We start from the raw sequence: 26171 nt of genomic DNA, 5'->3' as shown, positions 1-26171 counted from the left end.
ATTCTCGAACATCAGAATCTAATTTACCCCAATTTTTTGCTTCAATTATTTTTTACTTAATTAAAACCCATTTTATTTCCATTTTCGTTTTGTTTTCAAGTTTTCTGCCTCACTAAACGAATTAGACAATACCAAACTTATTGGCAATTAAAAAGATATGTTTTTACCACTGATATTTTCCCGATGACGTCAAATATAATGCTTCCAAATCATATTCGATCTATCCTTTTGCCGAGGAATAAATATTTCCCTCAAAATGGCCCGGAGCTATTGAAATAGCTTCCTCTTCTCGGGATGTCAAAGCCGAGACAAGACAAGGAACATCCTCACGACAACCCATCTCCCCTGCAATAGACGTCCTCAGAGATTAAGTTAAGAGACCCAACCTTGTTAGGCGCTGACCCCCGGATTGTTTTTTATATCTGCTCTCTTGTCTCTGCAGCTTTTTTTTTTTTGCCCTTATCGTCTTATTGCTGTTGCATTCCTTGTTGTGGAGACCATCTACTTGTTCTCTCGGCGGGAGGGAATGGAACGCGTGGGGAGCTTCTAAACAGATTGGGGTTGATGCGCAATGGTTTCCCTCGCTGCTGCATTAGGTTTGTTTTGTTTAGTGCCGTGAATTCACGATTTTAATGGAGTAGCTGCTTCTTCTAAAGGGTTAGAGGGAAGAAAAATCAGAGTGGATTCTTGAAGGATGGGGAAAAGGGTAAAAGGTTTTTGTAATCGGAAAGCAAAGCCGTGCTGGAAAGTTTTGTAGGATGCTAATACCTGGAGGGGAAGAGTAAGATATGCCACAAAATTCCTTTCTGGAATTCTATAGCAGATAGTTTGGTTTTGCTTTTAAAGCTTTTGTAAAATATCAGTTGTCCTCTATTGGTTTCTGTTTGTTATATTGTTTTGTTCTTACTGGCTCAAGATACTGCTCCAGACAACGTTTCTTTGAGTTAATCTCGTGGCTTTTTTCAATAAAGTACTTCTTAAGTAAAAATTTACTTTTCTAGAGGCCTTTTAAAGGTGATTGCTCGATTTCGGGTGTTGAAAGTAAAAAAATGCCGAACATTTCCGCGTGATTAGTGGACGTTAAGCAACATGTCACAACAACGACCTCAAGTTATTTTCGATCCTTTTTCAGTTCAACGCAACGTGGAGGAAAACTCTTAGAATGTGATTGTCAAATGTAACAACAACATCACGTTTGTTTTCGTGACTTTTTTCAGTGCAGCACACCTTGAAGGAAAACTATTTCTTAGCAGACATTTAAAGGTAGAGAACATGAGGGAGCCCTCATCAGGCAACTCAATGTGAGTTAGACAACATACCGCATTAGCCACCTCACATTTAGTTTCGTGACTTTTTTCAGTGCAGCGCACCTTGGAGGAAAACTAACCGGGAAGTCACGGGATATTGAACTAGACATTGAAAATCTTCATAAGACAGCTCAGGGAAGAGTTGAACAACGTGTCACAACAATCACTGTTCGTTTGTTTCGTAACTTTTTCCAGTTCCGAGCACTTTGCAAAAACTCTTTTCGTTTAATACATTTAGAGGTGAATTTCCACATTTAGGTATTGACCGTGAGAAAACACCAACACCTTCCAGTGCTCAGTGAGAGTCAGACAACTTGTCGTACAATCGATCGAAATGTCGTAACAGTCACATCACCTCCTCGTTTTTCAGAGCACCATATTGTAATACATAAAATGCACCGCCAGCTCAGTTATTCAACTAGCTCAGCAAATACCATATTTTAATACGGGGATGTCATCAATTGATTCTTTCATGGTTTTAATCGACAGAGAATTAGCAAATACCGTGCCATAAGAGTCTTAGATGATTAATTAACGGAAGGTTGGATTTTTATGCAAGTGTTAAAAATTGTACCAGCTGAGAAGGACTTAAAAAGAGCAATTAAAGTGCTATGAACTCATTCTCGATTAGCTCTGTTAAAACCAAAAAGGTAATTAGCCAAAATATAGTGGATAAAGTGTGCTTGATCATTTAAGTAGGGTGTCCTGAATGTCTCTCTTGTCAAGTTTATACTTTCATCATGGCTGTGATTATCCTCCCAATCATATTTCTTTTAAATGTTCATACTACCATCTCATTTATAAGCAAAGTGAAAAATGCTTGATCATAATGGGTAAATTCACCAAATCTCGCACCTGAGGTATGTTTTAATATAAAAGCTTGAAAACGAAAAAAGTCCGGAGAAAAAAAAATCAATAAGCTCATTAGAGTATACAACTGACTTTTTGAAAACTTTCTCTGTGCAGTTTTGTTTATTTTTTTTATTGAGCTCTTTACTTATTAGCTCTCCCCTATTTTACACTCCTGTGACTGCTGTTCACGTTAATTTTAAACTTTTTCTTTCAAAAATTTGTATTTGTAATTGATTTATTTTTCGACACTCTTAGCAATACTTCGTCGAAACTTGGGTGGGAAACGCAATTACAAGTGTTTTTATGTACTTTAAATTGTTTTTAAACTGTTAATGGGACTCTCATGAATCATAAAATTGCTTTTCTAAAATTCTTTGAAGTAAAACCTTTTCGACGGTTTAGATATACCAGAAAGAGTAATTTTTAGTTTAAAATTGTTTTAAATAAAATATTTCAGGATAGAAAACAGAATTTAAGTTTGAAAACATAATTCAAAAGTTTTCTTTTCAACTCATCTAATAAAGGTCACCCTGTGTTCTAGAAACCCTTTCTGGCTCAGGAAAAGTTAATGTAACTGAGAAGAAAGCGAAAAAGAATAAGAAAATGAGTAAGAAATTCGGTTCTGGATCATGTCTTTGACTTATCACAGTCGGCCATGTTTCTTCGACGAATTCCATCGTGTACAAAAGAACACCATTAGAGATTGCATTCGCCTTACCCACACTGCTAACCTTGTTATTTACTTTCCTATCATCCCAATAGGGACCACCCATCTCCTTCCACCCCCGCCTGGTATTCCTTTAGTTCTATTCTTCCAGATGCTCCTTTTGTTGTGGAAGGTTTCTTCCCTTATTATTTCCTCCGAAAGTTCACTGGACATGCCGATATCAATTTGGCTTTAGGAGTTGGCGCCGCTTGGCGGAAATGCTCTTGATTTGGGATAATATACTTATGTGATTAACGACAGAGATATTTTTATGGAGCGTGAAATATATTTGTCGTTTTGCCAGAAAGTGTTGTTTATAAATCAGAGAAAATGTATAGGGGAAGGTTGCCGTCTATGAACCACATAACAGTTTTCGATTTTTTTTAGAAAAGAAATCCAACTCAAATTTCAACGTAAATTATAGAAACAATATCTCAGTATATTTCTCTTTTAATAATAATATTCACTTTCGTGATAAATATACACAATAAATAATGAAAATTAAAAATAAATATTTTAGCATGGTCCATTCATGGCTATCGATTGCTATGGGTGGACCATCGAGTTTCCATCGTTGGACCACATTCTCAAATTAAAAAATCAATGCGTAACTTACAAATACTTATAACAGGTGATCAATAAACACTGCAAATAACAACAAGTTATCGAAAAATATAATTTTTTAATGTTTTTTTTTTTTTTTTTTGATAAGAGGAAACAGCACTCACACTGCACACTGCTGTTGTAATCACACCTAGTTCACCACTTGATATTTTCGTAAACTTTGCAACACTTTTTTTTTCAACCTCTTCTGAACTGTTGGGAAATTTGTTGAATCGATTTTGAAAATTTTCGTCCGACGCAAGATTGTACTTGCTCTCTAAAATGTCAGAGAACTTATCGACCATTTTATTTCTGGCAGACCCGAGTTCGATTCCCGGGTTGGACACGACCGACTAATACCCACAACCCTTCAGTTGGTCGATAAAATGAGTTCCCAGTGAGCTTGGAAACTAAACCCTGGGGGTGCGTGTTCGGTTGACCACCTAACCGGAACATCTGCTCTTTCACCCCAGAGCCCTCGGTCAAGAAATCTGAGATGAGCACAGTAGACTTTGACTCCAATGGCCTGTTGCGCCACAGAGTTTAGTTGTAAACTCTTCACTGTACAACCTCTTACCATTTTTCATATTGAAATGCTTCAACCTAGCATGCGCAGAAAATATGGAAGTTTCGATTTTAAAACAGTCAATACACTAAACTCCTGATTATGTGTCCTAATCTTAGTTTGAACTTACACGGAAAACTAGAAATTGCAGACAGTCGAACAATAGCCCTGTAAACTGTAATCAAGTTTAAGATGTAAAAATATCCTTTTTACCTCGGTTTGTAAACTTTAAGTATAATTTTGAAACTGACAATTTTACAAGAACGAGACAACGAGAGAAGGGTTCCTAGAACAAGCGGAGGGTGCTTTTCGTTCCCTCCTCGTGACTGCAAGGATCCTAATTGAAAGAGTGAATGGATTAGAAACCACGTTACTCAGTGTTATCAAGAAATTAATTTCAGTATCTGAGTGCCTATCGCATGTATCTGTATGCCTTTTTTATCCATCACAAAACTAAGTTTTCAAATTTTTTCAATGAAAATCGTGTTAGATAGTATTGCAATGATAAGAGTTGTTTTTAGAAACATCGAAAATTCACGAAATCCTTACAATCAGTTGCTTTTCAAACAGCACGATTAATCCGCTAACGGATAGCATGGTGTATTGCAAGTGCAAAAATTACTTTTAATAATCAGATAATTGAATTTCCTAGCTACCACTTTTCTCTGAACATCTTTGTGTTTTGGTTTCTTTTTGATTGCCCTATTTATATTTTGTGCATTGTTGTTTATCAATGTAGGTGCCGAGGAGGATCCTCCCGCTGGCTGTTCTCGCGAGCCAATGTGTCCACATCCCTGTTCTTGCTATGATGGTGTCGTAGACTGCAGAGACAAAGGACTCAGCAGGATTCCGGACCACATACCAGAAACAGCAACGGAGTTGTAAGTTGTGAATTACAATGTGTTCTGGTTCCTTCCATCATATTCTAAACTGAGTGAAGCCTGGATGTAACATCCAGTTTTCATCAAACTGAGATAGAAAAAAAAAGTTTTGTGAAGTTGCTTAGTTTTGAAAAGGTTCGGACAGTAAGGGCAGTTGGAATGATCTTACAAACAAAAAAGATGTGTCGGGAAGTTCTTGAGAAGCAACAAAATAAGTAAGATACTAGGAAATCAGTAGGCAAGCTCTTAAGAACTTAGAAGATAAGTGGAGACATTTTGAGATAAGAAACTAAAACCAACAACATTGGTAGGGTAGTGGAGGACTCAAGAACCAACAAAATAAGTTGGAAAATTCTTAAGAATCAGCAAAATACGTTGGAAGCTCTTAATAAACAATAAAGATCGTAGAGAAACTTTTAATAACCAACAATTTGCTAAAACTCAATTGAATAAGAAAGTTCGTAATAATCAACGAGATAGATAAGGACGGAACATTTCAGAAGTTAGAAAGAAAATCGTCAATTTATGTAAGCAGAGATCATTGTGAACCACATAAATTCAATCTCTAGTTTAATAACTAACAATACCTTTCTTGATGTGCCATATTAAGGGTGGGGTTTGGTGAAGGATTCATTTGGATCATAACTGTCTTTAAAGCTTAGAAAATGAATTTAATCTATTACAATTTTTTGAATGTTTAATAATTTCAAAAAATAACTATTAGTTAATATTTGTTTTGCTTAATTAAATATTCAAATACACAAATATTCAAACAATGAGAACAAGTAAATTATTTAACTAGGCAGTTATTTCCTAGAGTTCAGTCTAATGCCTTTACGTTTATTTTCTTCGTGTTTTAATTCCTAAAATCATTTACATTCCTCGAGAATGACAAAAAAAAAATTGTAGTCAAAAGTCAGAGGATGCTTCAAATTCCCAAATCTTTTCAAGATTTGGGAATTGTTTTCAAAGGTATAACAGTACGTAACCAATAATCGTCGAAGTTATGAAAAAAGGATAAATAGCATCAGTAAGAATATATAGAAATTATGCACTGTTTTTATTCTTGTTGTACAGCGGAACTGAATATGTGACACTTAAATACACTTGTATTTTTCTGAAATTTTTGAATTGGAAAAACAAAAACCCTGGAACCATCTATCAAGGTGAAAAGTAATGATATTGGTAAGTGTTATTAAACATAATGAAGGGGAAAACTTTGATGTTAATTTATTACTTTTTAATCTTGTTGCTATTTGTTTACTATGAAAAAGGATTATAATTTTAGAACAGCTGGCAAAACCATCTCACAGTTATAAAAACAGACGTTATAAATGGGTGTCTAGCTAAACAAAAAAAAAAAAAAAACGCGTTTCACTTACTAATTTCTCTGCTTAATTACAGTCAAAGCATTAATCATTTTTCAGGAGTTTTTTATGTACATTATCTACATCAATTTTCATATATTTCTAGATACTCGCAGTTTCAGAATCGCCATTTAAGTTCTAACAATGTCTTACTTCTGCTTTCGAGACCCCCTACTTTTCCAGAATAGAAATAAAAACAATGCATCCAGTCGTTAACATAGTGCACGTCATGCGTGGCATTATGTATTGCAGAGGAATATCTACAGGTGGTCCCACTAACCAGGGGTTGAGGCGCAAAACGTCAGGGTGCTTGTATAAAGGCGAAAAGCTAACTTCATAATTCTTTTGTAAGGACTCTGTTCCAGGATGTATGAAGACCGATTTTCACTCAATTCAAACCCAGAGAATATTTAGTGCTTATAAAAGAACGTTGTTTAACATGCGTGAATATTTATTACTGGTTGTTAAAAAGCCGGTAGCCCTCAAGTCGACCAATTACAGACTTCGTGGCTCAGTTTAAACATGTGGTTGCTTTCATAATTTATGCCATAACTTAAGTTATGGTTATTCATGCACTCAATTTTATTTGTTATTTTTTTGAATAAAATGTTGTTTCCTATTTTAAACGTAGGGGAATGTGGAGCTAAGTGAAGTAGTTAAGATAACCTTTTTCAAAATGAGAAAATTGGAAATTTGATATGGCCGCGGAACAAGTAAATAAATGTATAGATAATTTTCAAATGGTTTAATTGATAAGACAATGTTTGAAATAATTTTAGTTTTTCGAAGAGTAATATTAGCTGTCTCAATCGTTAACTCTTTTTTTAAAAACTAAGCTACACTCAAGTACTAAAATTTTCACAGAAAAAGATGGATTGTGCTTTCAAAGAATTTCATGAAGTTTGTGATCCATAATTTTATGTAGTTTTTGACCAAAAACTTTCCTGTAGTAGCAGTAGTTTCCTGCAGTAGTTTCTGGTCAAGTAATGTTGTGTATTTTTTAATAAAAGCATTTTATGTAGCTTTTAATCAAAGATTATTATCTGGTTTTGATTTTACACATCGGTTTTGAAATGATCTGAAATATGTATTAGTAAACTGAATAAGCAGTATATATGTGTATGTATATTTGAAAAGATAGAAGTTTGCTTGGTGAAAAAGAAAAGCACTATTGTTAAATTTTAGTCTCCATACGCCAAAAAACCAGAGTTTTTATAATTTCACAAACTGACGTTTTATGGTAATCCCTCCTGCATATCGACTGAATGTTTCGCATATGCGGAACTTCTTTCAAAAGTCTGATTTTTTTTTCCTTTTATTCTAGGCGCTTGGAACAGAATCAGATTCGGGAGATCCCTTCGAAAGCTTTTGCATCCTTCAAAAGGCTTAAGAGAATGTAAGTATTTCAAAAATCCTGATCTAAAACCTTACATTTTACTACAAATCTATTTTGAATAGAGATGGGCCATATCGTTCTTTTCAATGATCCGTTCATCAAAGGATCGTTCATGTTTTTGACCCGTACATTGAACTCGTTCATTTGAACAACTTCGTTCATTTAAAACAGTTGCAGGTGATATCTCTGGTTTTGAATAGGTTTACTCACTTACAATTGAAAATATTTCATTGGTTTCGTTATATTCTTTTAAAGAAGAGTGACTAAAACTACCTAACACTTAGAAAGTATACCAACAAACATTTAATCAATATTTTTTTTATTTATGTAGCAATTATAGTTTATTTTGTATGCTATTTCTCGGTAACTGAGTGGTAAGACATATCATTTCAAAATTAGCAGGTTATATTTCTGCGTGATGCAAAATTGAATACTTAAGCTTTAATTAATTAAAAATAAATGAAGTTGGCATGACTCCAAAGACATTTTCAAAATTGAACTTAAAAAACTAAACACATACAAAACTCGCCGGAGACCAGTGGCGGATACAAGAGGAGAGTTATGGGGCTCATGACCCCCCTCCCTCTAAACCGCTGACAATATTATCCGTCCATATTGTGTTCAAACCCTTTGAATAAGATGTCAAGGATTTTAGTAGTCTTTACAGTTTATTAATTATTTTTGAAAGTAAATATTTAAAATTCTACTTCTTTTCACTGCTTATGAAATTAATTTATAACGTTTTTTGCCCGATTAGGTGCCTTATTCCTGGCCGATTTGTAGCATTTTACTGACACCTAAGTAGTTTCAAAGCATTTCCGTATCCAAAACCATGGTTCGTCCGGGGGGGGGGGGTCATCCTGCAATATGACCCCCTAAAGTAGTAGTCTGTATCCGCCCCTGCTGGAGACCATCATATTATACATTTTAAAGGGAAGATAAAACAAAAAATGATTTTGAATGTGTAAAATGAAAGTAATATCAAAAGATATTTTAAAAAAAATTAATTAAGAAATTGAATGCTACAGAGAGAACTATACAAAATAAATATCGTTTGTTTTTCAGGACTTCGTACAGCGCCACTCATTTTAAGGGGTCGATCTTTGAGATCCATTCGTTCATTAACGACACATTCCTAATTTTATCGATAACAGAAAAAGAAGAAAATAGAAAGGTTAACTGCAAAATTACAATCTTTTTGATTCAACTTTTCTGTGATCACAAAAAAGGAAGCGTCACTCTTTATTTTCGTGTGCAGTAATTTGCATATCAATGCTTCAATTTTTGTTCCAACTTTTTCTCAGTTACACAAGAAATGATAGCACTAGATAGGATCATTGCTTAGTTATCCAATTTATCTCATAGTTTAGAGCTCCCTCAACGTACAAATCAGAGCATATCGCAATGTCCTACTCAGGATCTCGGATGTTAATCGAAGTAAAAGTTTCCTTGAAGGCAATTCAAGGAATAAAAATCGGTTCTTTCTTTCATTCCGAGGGAGAAAGTTTCTCCACCGGTTGAGTATGAGTCAGATGCTTATTACTCTGAAGATAAAAGCTCCAAAATTTATAGTTTTTTTTGTTTGCCTTGTTTCTTCTTTCTTTCCTAGTTTGTAGTTCTTACTTAATTTTTGTTGTATCATTTAAGTTCTCAGGTCTTTATTTTATTATTATTTTTTTTATAATTTTCACTTTGAAAAAAAAAAAGTTGACAGTGATGTAATTTAATTATTAAAAAATCATGTAAAGAAGTTCCTCATATATTTACACTGAATTCAAAAATTTGACCTCATATGGCTGGTGTACAACATATTTGCCTAAGTTATACAGTAGTCATACGTTGTTCTATTTCATGTAAGGTAGACCAGGGCACGTTTGCGAGGATTTTTTCAATGAATTTTCTAATTTTTTTGTTTTAATTTAGGAAATTTTAAACATCGCTTTTTTATAAAGCAGCTAATGGATTCAAAAATGGTATATTCAGTTGTTGCTCCGTTTGTGTTTCTAACCGTTAAAAAAAATCATTTTTGAGTCTGAGTCGGTTGCGTAAACTTGCCCCGGATACGGGGCACGCTTACGCTTTTTTATTTTGACACCTAACGTGGTTCGGTTGGTGTTTTGAAAATAATGTCTTACCATGGTTAAAATAAAGCAGATTTATTACAATCTGAATAGTGTATAAAGCTGAAGCTGAAGGGGCATGAAAGCAGCACTATATGATTGTAAGCTTAAGATACGAATATGTAACTTAATAATTAAAAATGAAATGATAATTTTCAAAACTAAATTGCTGGAAAATACTAAAAAGATTTGAGACAGCTTGGAGCAAAAAAGTGTCAGGGGCACGTTTAAGTAAAACACGGTAAGAAAGTGCGTAAAGGTGCTCCGACGTCAGCGCGTGAACTTGCCCCGTCGCCAAGTTTGGATTTTTTTTAACGTCCAAAAAAATTTAATGATGTTTCAGTTCATACAAATACAATTCTCAAAAAATGATAAAATTCTGCTATTTTTTATATATTTGTTTGTTTTTAACAAAGTATTATTTATTTACAATAAGCTTCAAAACGTTCAACACAAAATTTACTCAATTAGTTAAAAAACAGATTATCTTTTCCGTATGCTTAACCGAAGCTCGATTCATGCTCAAAAACTTATGATAATATTTGCTAGAGAACAGTTTCAATCTGTTATGGCTGTTGGCTCTCCAGTTATAATTCTTTTTGAAAAAAAAGGTACTTCGTAAACGTGTCCCATGCGTAAACGTGCCCCGCTCTACCCTACTGTAATATTTCGTGCTGTAGTATAATCTTACAAATTTCTGTGAAATTATCTTTTTGTAGTGCAAAATATTTTTTCCGAAACAGAATGTAATTCTTTTTTAACTGCACTAAAAATTTCATCAGTTTGTGAATAAATTAAAAAACAGATGAATAAAACTAGCAAAGTAAAACTTTTAACTTGAATTGTTTGGGGATTTCTACGGAACATTGTTTCCTTTTTTTTAAGTTTTTGCTAAACTTTGGAATTTCCGCAAAACTAATTTCATCTAAAAGAGCAGCTCGGTTTTCTTTTTGAAGTCAGCAAAACCTAGATTAAAAAAACTCATGTTTTATTGATTCAACAGGCATTATCGAATGATGTCCAATCTTGTATCGCTGCTCTCGAATTATTTATGGTCAACAAAGTTTAGAACAAATTGTAATATTTCCTAACTTCTTCTTGAATCAACGCTACCTTATTCTTTCAGAGTATCTCTTTTATGCGTCGGTTGTATTTCAAAATAAAATAATTTAAATTTTATGAGTGAAAAAAAAAAAAAGGAAAGTGGGAGAAAAATTCTCTTAACATTTTAATGATCTAGAAATTGAGTAATAAAATTTTTAATTTGCCAGATGGCATCAGTAGGGTAAAGTTTTAAACGTTTTAGTAGTTTTCTTCTGAAATCCATTTAAAGTTATCACTTCTTATGGGTTTATTTCCCGAAAACGTTTGGTTTTGGTTTTAGAAACTTTCTTCGGGTTGTGAAAAGCTGCTTAAGTTTTCCATTGTTTTTTAAAAATCTGTTACAGTTGCCACCGCTTATATGAATCACATTTGTTCTAAACCATTTTGATTCCATAAAGCGGCTGATTCAATAAAGCGGCTACTTCAATAAAGCTGGATTTTGTTCTTTTTTGACGATTTGATTCATTAAAGCGGTTGATTCAATTAACCATTGACTCAATTAACCGGCGTCTTTTGTAGTTTTGTTTTTAAGTGTCATGAAAGTTTTCTTTAGAAATGTTGATAAGAGCCCTTCTTTTTAGTTGTCGTATTACCAAAAAATATCGTTTATTTCACTTTATGGTAATTTAGAATTTTTCTTCAGAAAAATACTTATTGAAGTTGATACCTATTTAGCATCGTTTGTTAGATAAAACTGTATTAGATCAAGAGCCAGAACTTAAAGCAGTAAGCGAAAAATATGTTTAATGAAAAAGCAATACTAACAACGCGTAAAAGACACGATTTCGCACACAATGGAGCTTTCAGATCTTCAGTCGGTTTGATAAAAATATACATTGAAACTCTGCCAAAATATACATTAAAACAAAGAAAGTTTTAAAGTTAAAACTTTTGGAATAAGTTAAAAATGTACTTGGCTGCTAGATTGTAAAAGAAAGTCAAACCTCTTTTTTTCTCTCTGTTTGCTGATGACTGATGAAATCTTGTTACGTCTTTAAATTTCAAAATCATTTGGAATGAATCAATGTTTGGAGGTTTAAACGACAACTTGTTTATTTTATTTCATCATGTTCTCAAAAGAACCCCTCGCCATGTCTAGCGGATCGGAAGACAAGTCGGAACGAATATAACTGACGATGTGGCATTCCAAATGAATTCTGTTGACGGTACACAGTAGCTAAATGCGGGAAAACTAATAAATAAAAGATTTACAACAACCTATTTGAAGGTCTCGAGCGGAAGACTTAAGTTTCCCGTTCTGAGCAGTGCTGAAACCACGGCATCTGCAGTATTTCCCTTTTGAATTTTGTAATTCTGAAGAGCATGCTTAACTTTGACAAGTGACGTATGATTGTGGGTGCAGCGTTTTGGGTGGCACGTCTTCTTCCTCGGTTTGTTTTATTATTTTTTTTCTCTTACGATTCTTCGTTTTCCTTCCTTCATTTCTTTATTTTTTCTTCCCTTCGTTGCCGATGATGGATCTCTCTTCCTCGTTCTTCGCCTCCTTTTGGGGGTTGATGTTCCTAGCATAGAGGTCTCGCGCGCGAAAATTTACAGTGTTCTTCTTCACAGCATCGCCGAATGTGCATGAATTAAGTGTCAGACGTTTATTCCGGAATTTTTCATACAACAGTTCCTATTTTTACCCCCACAGTTCTTTAGATTTTTTACACTACGTTGATATATTTATGAAATACTTTGCACCTTTTGCTCAGCGCCTGATGTTTTAGGAGCCATATTGAGGAGAGTCGGTACTTTCTTTAAGCGTAGTGTTAAACTGCTAAAATGTATGCATCTTTTTCCCAAAAAGGTTTAATGATGGAAACTTTCAATTTTCTCAGCGTTTACAAGAGATGTCTAAGAGTCTACCGAAGGGAAATTTTAATACAATTCTACTTATTTCATAATTTGTCACTTTTTAAATGAAATAAAGACCGTTTTTTTTAACCAAAAAAAAACACCTGCTTTTTTTTTTTTTTTTTTTTTTTTTTTTTTTAAGTGTGTGTCGTGAAGCAAACATTTCACTTCAGTATAATTATGAACATATAAATAAAATGTGGTGAAAATTTCAAAGTAATTTGTGAAGTAGTTTTCAAGAAAAAGTATAACGTGAGTTTTTAAAATTGACGTTTTGAGAAAATCGCGTTTGAAAGTAAAATTGTACGTACATTTTAATGCATTTCTGCCCCACTATTATTGAAATTGAGTTACTTTAAATCTGTATAGAAATAGGAATTTGGTGTCATTTAAAAGCTCTTGATTTGGAAATTTTGAAAGTATATAAAAAAAATTTTTTTCATTTTTTTAAAGGTTTTAGGGTACGAACTTCCCTTGAATAGTATTTTTTTACCCCTAGCTCGTAATGAGGCGACTGTCAATAAATACTCATATATTAAATACATTAATAAATTTGCTGTTGTTCAATAAATGCGATTGTTAGTTTATCATTTAATTTCGCAGTCATTTATTACATTTTATTCCTAGTGTATTATTGAACAGAAATTGCAACAACTGAAACCTTACGTGAATGAAAATCAATGGTACAGTGCATGGATGAAGAAAATGCTGCCTTTTGCGTTTTGAGTGGTCCAACTAATCAGTTATAACTTGCATTAAAGTAATCTTACTTGCATCATTTCGTACGAAGACATAAATTGGTTCAATTAATATAATTGTGGCAATGATAAAATGATGTAGACATTACATTATTTTGGACACAGGGGATGCGACTAAAAAGTAAATAATCGTCTTTTTTTTTGTTAAAATTTATTACATACTTCCTTTCGACCAAAATGAAAATTATTTCCCTTTTTTAAATTTTTACAACCCCCTTTTTTTTGCTATACTTTTTATGCCTACAAACTGTTGTAAGAATGAAATCTCACGTTGAAATTTGTAAATATTTATTATTATTATTATTAACTACACCAATATCAAACCACACTTTGTAAACTTCTGTTTTGCTTTAATCATAATTTAGATATTTAGTACAAACTGTACGAATATTTTGTATTATATTTATAGATTTTTCAGAGAGATTGGATATTTTTTTAAATAGATTTTGCATGAAATCTATATAGATTATCTGTAGATTCCCTAGAACAAGACTCTCCCCCCCCCCTAAAAAAACTTAAAACCCTCTAAAAATTTCAATGCCGCAATGAGAAATTGCATTCTTTCAAGTTTCAAAACTATTGTCGAACTATTGTAACGTTTTTCATATTACTTAAAAAAATACAACTTAAAAAACTATATTTCTACCTGCTGAACGTATGTATATAATGATTATCATTAATATTATTAACATTCTTTTTTTTTTTCAGTGACTTCAGTAATAACGAAATATCCAAAATAGCTGGAGATGCTTTCAGTGGCCTGAAGACATTGACATCTCTGTAAGAAAATATTTTAAAGTAGTGAAATTATTGATGTTTTACATGTTTTTTATGAGTAAGAGTTAAAGCTTCTAATTTTTTTTAGGGTTTTATATGGCAATAAAATTACTGATATAACCAGTGGAACATTCAAAGGACTTTCTTCGCTTCAGCTTCTGTGAGTATTTTTTTTATATTCATTTAAACGGAGGCGCTGTCCAAAAGAATTTCAATTGTATGGAAAATGAGATGAAATTTCCCAACTGCATGTTCTGCATAGTGAAAAATTTATTTTCAAAAATGTTTTGAATTGCATCAAATCTTTGCCATTATCTTTAGTTAATAAAATGAATTGATATTCTTCAAATGGTCAAAAAAATTACATTTAGTCGTGATTATCAATGAACGTTTGTTGTCAGGAAGGAAATAGAATTATGTATGCCAAACTTTCCGATTGAAATGGGCTTTTTGGTATGCCTTACAATAATCTAGAATTGAGTTTGGTGCTTCATTTATACAGTAAAACCTCGCGGATTAACTGGAACCAAAGGCAATCCGGATAAACGAAAATCTGGATAATTCGGGTAATATGGGTAATAAGTAAAGCACACTCTGAAAAACAATAAGCAGACTTATCTCTTATTACAGCAAAAAACGATGATTTTTAACAAAAATGCATAGGACTGTTACCCGAAAACTTTTATCATTTTAGTTTAACTGTAGTAGTGTCGAACTGACACTCCAAATACGCCAAGTTGTTTATCAGATTATTACTAGCCGCCAGGGCGGCTAATTTGGAGTTGTTTATATGGACTGTTGACATAATTCATGAACAGATGTCTTTACTGTAAAGGGTATTTTCGTGGGCTGTTGCCGTATTAAAACCGAATTTTTTAGCGACTGTTGTGCCTATTATAATTCTATTTTAATGCGATGTTCCAACAATATGTATATTACACCAAAAATGGTTCCTATATTTTTCTCTCAATAACCGCATGGAAGAGTAATATTAGTGAAATAGCTTCTAATCGGCGAAATGAAAGCGCGTTGTTTCGTCTTAGGGCGATCAATAGCGCTTTATTTTTAATATCGTCTGATAAATAAAAAAATATTTTTGCCTCTTTGATGCCCCAATGCGGCGTTTTAAATGACCCCTAAACAGACCCTCAAATTTTCCTTCTTCCATCATATTTTTGTTGATTTGAAATGTCTGACAAACATATTAAGTATCACTAGAGAGCCGTCTTTCGTTTTTCTATAAAGACATTTTCATTAGATCCCCCAATCTACCCACTTTTGGGTCTGTATTTCTCTTCTCTTCTCCTTCTCTCTCTCTCTCTAAAAGTAAAATCGATAGAACAATGCGAGGCAAAAAAAAACTTCTATTTATGTAGCAGACAAAATTTCTCAAATTAGTGTCTTTTGTTCCTCTGGATAACAGTAGACAGTTTTTTTTCCTCTGGAAAATCTTAAAGGGACGTTCTTTATTTTTTCCCCCTCTTGGCTTTAAGCCCTTCAAACTGTTATGTTTGAAGTCTTTTTTCTTTAAATGCCACACATTGTTCGCGACTTTTTTACCATGAAGAATGATTTTTTATGATAAAGGCCGCCAATAAATAACGCTGTACTGAACTTGCGGAAAGGTGCTTTCCATAAATCATATGTGAACTTAGTCAAAAAAGAGAAAGGCCATGATTTAGCGGTGCCGAAATCTGGCAATTCAAGTTCTTTATGGTGAACTCTGCTTTTGGAATGTACCACGAGTTATAAATCATCGGAATCGCGGGACTTTCTATTAAATCGACTTTTACGTGAATTTTAAATTCCAAAAGATTCTATTCTATATAGATTTGATTTTGATCTTTACAAGGCAGGAAACATCTTTTCGCTCTGATTGTTCTGTGACGTTTTTTAAAGAATTTTTAAACTAATATTTTAGAAACGAACACTGACTGATGTAAACCAGTTTTTGATTTCGAAATTCTGGGTCCTAAATATTGCGGTACATTTTGAATGAGATTTAAGGGGTTCACAGTACAGTCGGAAGTTAAAATACGAACAAATTGAAAATCCGAACTATGGTTCACATTAGTTCCGATTTTTGGTATTCTATTGTACTTGTATTCGAAGCAGGTAACTTTCCTTCACCTGCACACGGCAGAACACGTACAAAGTTCAAACCTCAGGTAGATTTTCATTTATTTATTTTTAAAAAAATTATGTATCATGCTCCATAGCAGCACTGACCAGGGCTACTAGTATCATCTCTTGCCCCAAAATAAATGAGAGTTTCTTTCAGTGGTGCACCTATGGAGGGGGCTAAGGAGCTTAAGCCCTTACCAGAAACCGAAGGAAATTCAAATTGAGTCACAACCCCCTTGACCAGACAAAAGAAAAGACATAGAGCTGCGGAGTTTTATTTATTTATTTATTTATTTATTATTATTACAATTATTATTTTTCTTTCTTTTTTTTATTTATTTTATTTATTTATTCATTTATTATTATTATTATTATTATTATTTTTTTTTTTTTTTTTTTGGCGTTTGATTTCGAAACTTTTCAAGAGGGGAGCAGGGTTTAATTTACATGATAGCTCAGCTCTTGTATTTCTTTTCTGTTGAAATTTCACTGATTTTGCCTCTCACTTTACGTATCAGAGTAATTTACAAAAATTTAAGCCTCTCCTAAAAAAATCCTCGGTTCGTCACTGGCTTTTTCTACCATTTGTACTTCAAGTTTTAATTTTGGCACTTAAAACTATTCTGATTTTAGGTGTTTTATAATTATTGTATTTCACAAATTACGTTTAAATATTTCACTAGCAACATGTGTTATTTGAACCACATAAAAAAGAATTTCCTAAAATTTAATAAGCGTCCCGTTCATCCAAAAGAAATTACTGTTTCGAATCTTTTAAACTAATATGCTTTACTATGCGAAAATGAAATAAATTGTAGCTCTCATTCTTAATTAAGTAGTTAATCAGGAAACGGCTGGAAAATTTTCACTTCTCGCTGCTGCTTAAAAGCCTAATATTTAACTTTCAAACACCTCACTCCAACATCAAACAGAAGGAAATTCATTAATAACTTCAAATGAATTCCCTTTCTGTAGGAGAAAAAAAGATGTTAAGAATTCAATTTCTCGAGTTCTGCCTCGTTTGAATCGTTCTACGGCTGATTCTTGCTGCGGATTCTGTTGGAAAAGCGCGGGAAGTCGTCGCGAAATGAAAGAATGAATGCTGAAATGATTTGAGTGCCGGATCTGATTGTTTGTTTGCTTCTGAAAACGAGGTTCCTCGCCTTTGAGACTGCAATTGTGAGCGTTTTAAAGACGGAATTGCTTCTGAAAGTTTGTTTTGTTAGGTAGAACGCGTCGCTTTTGAGGAGAAATTTAATCTTCCAGACACTAATTTGGCACTCTTCTTTTTTCAGCGTAAAGGTTGAATTTTGTATTAAACTAAAATTCATTTGTTTATAAATGCTTTGTATTAATATTACCGAGAGAAGAGTCATTGTTATTTTGAAACAATTAAAAAAGACAGCAATTATTATTGTTAAGCTTTCCTCTAAACTGGAGAATTATGGTTGCGTTATTAACTCTGTGGCATGATGGACAAACAGGTTTGTGATCCGATTCATGCTCGATGATTTTCTTGTTAAACTTACATCCAGGGCTGCGGAGTCAGAAGGAAAAAGGCCGACTCCGATTCCAACTCCGACTCCTGGATTTTGAAACGTCCGACTCCGACTCCGGATATTTTTATTTTTTAAAATTGTATTTTTTCAACTCCCTCTCTCCCTTTAGGGGAAGGGGGAAAACCTCTAAACAGAGATTGAAATACTAATTCCTTTTTATGAAAATGTCGCATTTTGTTTTTTATTGTAAACTCAAGACGCTTACAACGTTAGAAATTCAAATTAAAAATCAAATTTTTTAATAGTTACGAGTTAAAAAGTGAGATGACTTAAAAATCCCTTTTAAAAAAATTGAAAAGGATTATCTGTAATTTGCCCCCATATTAATGGTTTAACAAATAGATATTGATCAAATCGTGTGCTTTCAATTTTTGAAAGCTGTAACTTGAGAGAAAAAAAAGCTTTTTTTCTAAATCCAAGTTCTTTAGAGGGGGTGGTTTGCCCCGGGTGACACCTATCTGGTAGGTGACACCCAAAGTTAATTTCAGAGTGTATAAAATATATAAATATTTTAATTCTGAAAATTTTCGCGAATATATTTTAAATTATATTTTATCAATAAAATTTCAATGAAAATAGGGCACATATACGTCAGGAGCTAATTTTACACAAAATGCGGCGTTATACAAATTTGTACGAATAGTTTTTACTATACTTGCTATTAGTTGCTATTAGTTAAGTTAAAAAGCAAGCAAACTAGGGGACGGCTACAGAAAAGTCGGTAAGCACTCAAGCTAGCTGATTGCCATACTGGCAGTTATTTTCTCATTAGTATCTTTTCTTTTTATGCATATAATCGAACTAATTGGTAGTCAGTTTTTAAAAAATGCAAGGGGACTCAGTGAAAAGGAAAGAAAAAAAGAAGCGCGGAGTCGGAGTCGGCATGTTTTCTAACAACTCTGACTCCGACTCCTTTACCCCAAAATCAGTCCGACTCCAACTCTTCGACTCCGACTCCACAGCCCTGCTGACATCCATTTATTTGACACCTTTTGTAAATATTACTGGGAGAAGAATAATTGGAATAATGCCAATAAACAAGACAGCTCTACTATTAAAATTGCCGCTTGAGAAATTTGCTTGAAAAATTATTTAAGTGCCAGATCTGATTGTTTGTTTGCTTCTGAAAACGAGTTAACTTCTGAAGCCTTTGAGATTGCAATTATGAGCTTTTCGAAGACGAAATTGCACCTGGAAGTTTGTTTTGTAAGGTGGAACGGTGCCGCTTTTAAAGAGGAATTTAATTTTCCAGATTCTAGTTTGACGTTCCTTTTTCTTTTTCTTGGTATAAAAGTTAAATTTTGTATATATATAAAAAAAAAAGCCTTTTGAAAGACTTATGTCACCATTCTTGCTGATTCTTAGGTAAAATGACCCCTTGAATCCAAATATGACCACCGTTTTCCTCCATCATGTCCCATTTTTTGGAAATGACACTCCCGATTTTTTTTTCTTCAGTTTTTGATAGTTTCATAGCCATTAGGAACATCACATTAACCATTACCTTCCTCTGAGGGGTCGCTAGAGAGGTACAAAATTAAAAAACATGAACATTTGGAACAAGTGGGGAGACTCACGGGGGCATTCCTCCCAAAAATATTTTAAACCCATTAAAACCTTTCTTCTTTTTTTAGGGGATAGTTTTACAATATTTTCACTTATATTTCGGCATAAAACCCGAATATAGGACTTACTCCTATAAGCTCTATGTCCAAAAAAAATTTCACGTTGTAAAATACTTTAAAAAAAATATTGGAATCGTCGCGTTTTACTGTGTCTGATTCGCATCGCTGATCTTTAGTAAAGAACCTTCCCGTATAATACAACTTACATTTATGTGTATAATTAAGATTAAGAATGAATTTAAGTAGACTTATAATGTAGCTTTAATGTATATATTTTTATTTCTGTGGATGCACCACCCCATTGTTTTTCACTATATCAAGAGGTGATAAACAATGCACTTTATCTTTTAATTTAACCTGGTATTGGTAAAAAATTATATCATCCATCGTACCATTGAAAAAATTATATCATCTCATATGGACAAAAACGCCCCATCACACGGTAATGCTTTGTAACAGAATTGTATCGATATTTTCCGTAACTTTTGCGATTTAGTTAACGAAAAAATAGGTCTAAAATAAGGCAATGAAGTTAAAGTTTCGTATACGTGGGGTTTTTTTTTTTTTTTTTTCAAGGTCCGATCGATCGCAAAGTGAAAACCAGAAAGTCAAGCCGATGACGCTGTGTGTAGATTTGTTGCGCTGTCTCTCAAGTAAAATTGTTCAGTGCATCAGGTTGCTGTGGTTATTTCGGAGCACAGAGTGAACGAGGAAACATGCCTCGAACAATTGCGTCTCCCGCTAAGTGTGAAGTGCGTGCTGTAATTCGATTTCTGAATGCTGAAGGAAGGGCAATCCAGAACAAACATAGAGGAATGTTGTCATGAGACATTGTCCTTCTGCACGACAATGCGCGTCCACGCACTAATGCTTTAACCAAAAACCTCATCAGCAGTTTCTCTGGATAGTGTTTGACCATCCTTCATGCAGCCCAGACTTGGCGCTATCCGATTACCATCTCTTTGGTCACATGAAACGCTGGCTAGGAAGACAGCAAGTTTGGCTTCGACGCAGAGTTGCAGACCAGCGTACAGAATTAGTTGAAAGCACAGGCGGCTGCCTTCTATGACGAGGGTATTAAAAAATGGTATCATTCTACGACAAATGTCTTCATTGAAGTCGCGACTACGTCTAGAAATAGTTGGAAGGTGTATGTACATATTCCAAATAAAAGAGTTTTTATTGTCTTTGTGGTCTACATTTCGCGATCGATCGGACTTTAAAAAAAAGAAAAAACGCTCGTAATTGAATCAGTAATACTTGGATATGAAACATTACCTTTCACTAATTAAAAATTATCCAGGACCATTTATTGATACCAGAACTAAATATCGTTCTAAGATACGACATACTCCGTTAGTTTACACCCAAAACAAATGTTTCATCCAACCATTTGCGCCTCATTCTTTGTGGGAGTAATGTTACCAGAAAATGTATGTTTCAAAACAGATTTGAAATACGCTTCCTGTGTTCTGTCAGTCGTTCGGCAAATGGTTTTCTGGGAGGTCTAGAGAAATAAAAATGCAAACACGTTGATGAAGCGGATGACAAACTGTGTCGCTGCTCTTAAATGACAGTTACAAACGACCCGGTATCATTTTTGCATGAGACGCTAGACTTATTTGTCATATTAAATCGATGTCGTGAAGTACTGCTTTCCGCTGTTGTTTCATCGCATACTAATCCTTTTAATATGTATTTGGTCTTTCTTCATGTAAGAATAATATGAAGATCTAGATTCTTGTTATTGAAAAATGCGTCGTTCACGATTATGTTGAGTGATTTATGACTGTGTTTATGCATTTTAGTATGCATATGTTCCAAATTTTAGAACATCAATCTTAATTTCTAGAAAAATTAAACTATTCCGTAAATTTCCAAAAGTAAACGCTTTTTGTTAAAAGTTTCTGTGATATCATCCTTTTTACTTAATTTTACAAAAAAAAAAGGAAGTATTGTATTCGCGAAAAAAATTTCACTCAAAAATCGACCTGAATTTCCATTTTGCTCATCCCCGAATAAATGTTTTTTTTCCCCACCCGACCACACGTGCATACATACCTAAGAAGTTATAGACGGCCGAAATATCCATTTTGACGTTTCCCAAGTTAACTACAACGAATTTTCTCGTGACGTCTGTATGTACGTACGTATGTGCGTATGTATGTCGCATAACTCAAGAACGGTATGTCCTAGAAAGTTGAAAGTTGGTGAGTAGACTAATAGTGGGGTCTAGTTGTGCACCTCTCCTTTTGGTTGCATTCGGGTGTTTCTAAAGGGGTCTTTTGCACCTTTTTGAGGGGAAATCATTGTTAATTTCGATGCAAACTCAAGTGGTGTTATAATTTGGCGGATAGTTGGCGATATATCGCCAGTCTTTTGGTTGCCAAGTTTTGTCGTCAACTTGGCGACCAATTTGGCGATTTTTTTTAAAAAAATCTGGTTTTAATTTAGCTACTGTTGGTGATATTTAGAGAGTTAACAATTGAATCATATTAAAATTGCAATATTAGGGAAATAACATTAAACTGGTGTAAAAGGAGAACATGTGATGCACACATCAGCACGTTGAAATTAAATTTATTTTGCTGAAAGTTTTGTGATATGTTGAGTTTTAGGAAATATTACCTTGTCTCATTATTGTAGTCGAATGTTGATGGTTTAAAAAGATTTTCAGAATATTTAATCTGACTGGGGAGCAGTAGCAAATAAATAAATAAATAAATAAAAATAAAAAAATAAATAACTCATGGTTCATGTTTTTACGCATTCTTACAATATTTCATATTTGTCAGCAGGCACAAATCGCGGGCTCAGAGAGTTTTGCTGCTGTTGCTTTTGGCATGAAACCAGCACTACAATTGCTATTTTGGGGGTGGGGGTGGGGGGGGGGGGAGTTATTAACTTCGTCTGTGTTTGTAGCACTTCATCTCTACTTTCATCATTTATAATAGCAATTAAGCTCTTGTTTTTTTTTTTTTTTTTTTTTTTTTTTTTATCTTTTTTTATAATTTTTGTTACTTGTAGTTTTGACCAGCTTTCTTACGCTTATTAATAAAAGCTTCATGCAGCGATTGACTGCTTTAGTTTGACTTTCGAAGTTGGCTGAACGAATCATATTCCGAATTTGCTTTTACAAAGTATACTTGAGTGGTCCCGTATCGGAAAAAGTCAGCAGCTGTTCAATTATTCTGCAGTCCTACTGTTCAATTCTTTGGAATCAAGCTGGTATTCTGGTAAATTAGCAAGTTAAATATTTTTGGCAGCTTTTTAGAACAGACCAAAGTCACAAATAGTGGATTATTTGAGTCATCCAGGAAATAGAAGGGGCTACTTTTTTTTTTAAATTTTGCCAAAATTTTAAGTTTTTCAAAAACTAACTAGCAATAAAATTTTGGCTTAAGGCAATCGTCTATTGCTCATTCTTGCAACCCTGTGTGCATTAAGGAGCGCTATTGTAACTATAGTATACTCCTTACACAAGCGGATAAGCAAAACAAAGTGTTAAAGTGGGGGGGGGGGACACTTCTTTTAAATTTTGGCTGCATTTTTAGGAATAAAATAGAATGAAACTCTCGTTAAAACTTCAGCTTAAAAGGAGTACATTCGAGATATAGAGGCAACTTAGTATTGAAAACACTAAATTATTTTGGGACCTAATGAAAATTTCCAGATAGAGGAATATTCGAGTTATAAGGCTTCGAGTTCGAGAGTTGACTGTACTTATATATTTTTGCCCTGGAAGCTGAGTCGGTGTGTCTTACTGCTTAGCCACTTTCGGAATGATATGAAGCACCTAGACGCAAAGGGATGTAAGTGCCAAATTAAAAATCTGGAGATAACTAGTACAAATAGTAGGAGAAACTCTCTTCTGTTTTGGGGACAAGAGATAGTACCAAATAGGAGCTCAGGTAAGTGCAGGGGCGGCAAATAGGGGGGTCAAGAGGGGGCGGTCGCACTCCCAAATTTTTTGAGCAGAATGATAGAAAATGGGTGAATTCAACTTATGTAAGTCGGAAATCAATGTTCATTATAGGAAATCTCGCTGGTTCTCAGCAACTATTTGATGAAATTCGACACATTCTCAGACTAGAAAAAGTGTTTTTCGTCATTTGGATGATGACTTAGAAATTCATGAAGTATTTTCGGCTTTTTCAGAACATAGAAAACTGATAGAGAACCATGGTTAATTTTAACTAAAGAAGACATTGCCTCATATAGGCTAAATACTTCACACTTGTGTGCCCAGTGATGGTATGTCCAATATGAGAGGCCCGTGAAAAGTGGTGTGGCTGCATGGTTTTCACAAGAAAATTCCTTAATATTTTACATTCACTTTTACGTTCATTTTTTAAGTGTATATTTATTTAATGAGTGTTCATCGCTTTTTTCTACTAGAACTAGAAACACGTTTCAGCTGCTCAATACATTGTAATGCTTTCATAGAAACTTCTGAAAAATGTATGTGATTATTGAATAAAAAATGACATATCAACCAAATACTTTTTATGGGGCTCTATAATTATGCAATCGCGGAGTGACACAAGATAATCTTCAAGAGTTAAAACGATAAAAACATTTCTCTATAACTTCAAAGCAGTGATTTAACGACTGGAAGAATTATTGCAAAACAATTCTTTCAATGGTGAAAAAGCTCATTCAATTTAGCATGTATGACTTCGTTTGAATTTTTATCTAATTTGTTTGCATCGGGAAAAGGTTTTTGAAAAATTCTTTACTCTATCAAACAGTGAGTAAAATTTTTAGCATGAGGCACGAAAAATTACAGTCAATATGCCGACAGAATGGTTTTCACATCCAGAGACTGCAGTTTCGTCCTTGTTATGGACTCATAAGTCTGGAATAGTGAATAACAGAGCTGGAGGCAGATAATATCTCATTGAAACTGAGAGCGTCGATATGACTAGATTATTCAATGATGAAAAGTTTAAGCCCCTCACAGTTTTTGAAGTAGCCTGGGTAATTTTGAATAGCAAGATATAAAAAGTGTTTTCATACATAACTTTGTTACTTCAATTATTTTTTAACTATTACAATCAGCTCAGCTAGTAGAGAAAGATTTTTTTTATGTCTCAGGAGGTTAGAGAAATATTTTCGAAGCACAAAGGGGAAAAAAAACACTTTTTCCAATTAGCTAAACTGGCAAAACAGCACGACATTGGGCACTGATAGATTAGTAACACGATTCCCTGCTCTTCCGAATTCCAAAAATCATGCATTATAACTTTTCCAAAAAGTATAAAAAGTTTAGTAGCGAGATGTTTTGTATGATAACTTTTTAGTCAATGAGTCAAAATTTTAATTGTTTCTAAACACTAATTTTATTTATACTAAACCGATTTTATTACAACTTCTTGTTAGCTAATGTGTGTTTGGTTTCGCTTTGGGGTTATACATAATGTGACCAGATTTTTCAAGCTAAAAATCAGGACACATGACGGGGGGGGGGGTAGTGTAGTTTTTTTTTTCCACAGGCTTAATATTTTACGTAACAGAAAAATGCCAAGAAATAACTCAAATGTACCAATAAAGAACTCAAGTTGAAAATAATTTAATAATATTGATGTAAAGAATATTGCCAACACCTGACGTTTAACAGCTCCTCCTCTTCAATCCAAATCATGGTTAAAGTAGTTCAGCGTATTAAACAGTAAAGAATAACATTTTACATGGTGTTCTTACGTTTACTGACAGCAAAAAATCGAAAAAACGTTTAAAAAATCTAGATTGTATGTTATATTTCTAGTGTGACGGAATTTAAACAAAAAAAGGGGGACTTTTTCGGCAAAGCGGGACATTTTGGCGGGACATTCCAGTAACGGAACAGTAAGACAAAAAGCGGGACTGTCCCGCCAAAAGCGGGACGTCTGGTCACATTAGTTATACATATTTAAGAAACTCGACCCCCCAAATGAAATGGTGAAATGCCGTCCCTGGGTAAGTGCTACTATACAGCATGATTCAGCATTTTTTTTCCAAGGAAACCCTATCTGCGGTTTCAACTTCACACGCAGTTTACTCGAAACTTAAAAGTTCACCTACAATCATTTGCTTTCAATCCTTCTTTATTTTCGTGAAACATCCTTCAAAGTCATTTTTAGCTTCCTTCAACATTTTTTTTCCCTTTTTTTCCTTGTCGAAAACCTCTTCTTCACCTGATTTAACATCTGCATTTTCCACTTCTGTAGAAGTTAATAGTTGATTTTTAAAATGTATAATCATTGTGGGATCTTTTACATTTAGTACAGCGGATTATCATACCAACCGGATAATTCAATAGAGATTTCTAAAGAATCTATTGCAATAGAACATATTTAAAATATTTAATCTTACAGAAGTTTTGAAAATCATGACGCAATATAACCAGTTCATTATCGATCGAGGGGTGAAAATTGTGCAAGAGTTTGAAAAACTCAATACAGAAATGTGTGTTTCCTTTTTTTTCCTCTACCAGTGGAGGAATGTAGGGCAAATTGAAATAGTCAACATAACTTACTTTTTCAAAATAAACAAGTCGAAAATTCGTTCTAAAAATTAGGGTATATAAAG

The 26171-nt window shown here is 33.7% G+C and overlaps 1 protein-coding gene across 1 annotated transcript in view; it reads left to right on the top strand.

The window, feature by feature from the left end:
• The window catches only part of LOC129220172 (protein slit-like), a 442768-nt gene that overhangs the window by 283335 nt on the left and 133262 nt on the right, over positions 1-26171 (top strand). Inside the window, exons 9-12 of the mRNA XM_054854526.1 lie at positions 4773-4914; positions 7606-7677; positions 14225-14296; positions 14382-14453. Of these exons, the coding sequence (XP_054710501.1) occupies positions 4773-4914; positions 7606-7677; positions 14225-14296; positions 14382-14453 (358 nt within the window). The remainder of the gene's footprint in view (positions 1-4772; positions 4915-7605; positions 7678-14224; positions 14297-14381; positions 14454-26171) is intronic.

Source organism: Uloborus diversus, chromosome 4, assembly GCF_026930045.1.
Source record: "Uloborus diversus isolate 005 chromosome 4, Udiv.v.3.1, whole genome shotgun sequence".
In the NCBI taxonomy this organism is placed as follows: Eukaryota; Metazoa; Arthropoda; class Arachnida; order Araneae; family Uloboridae; genus Uloborus; species Uloborus diversus.
The sequence above is the reverse complement of the archived record's forward strand: the minus strand, read 5'-3'. Positions and strand labels throughout refer to the sequence as shown.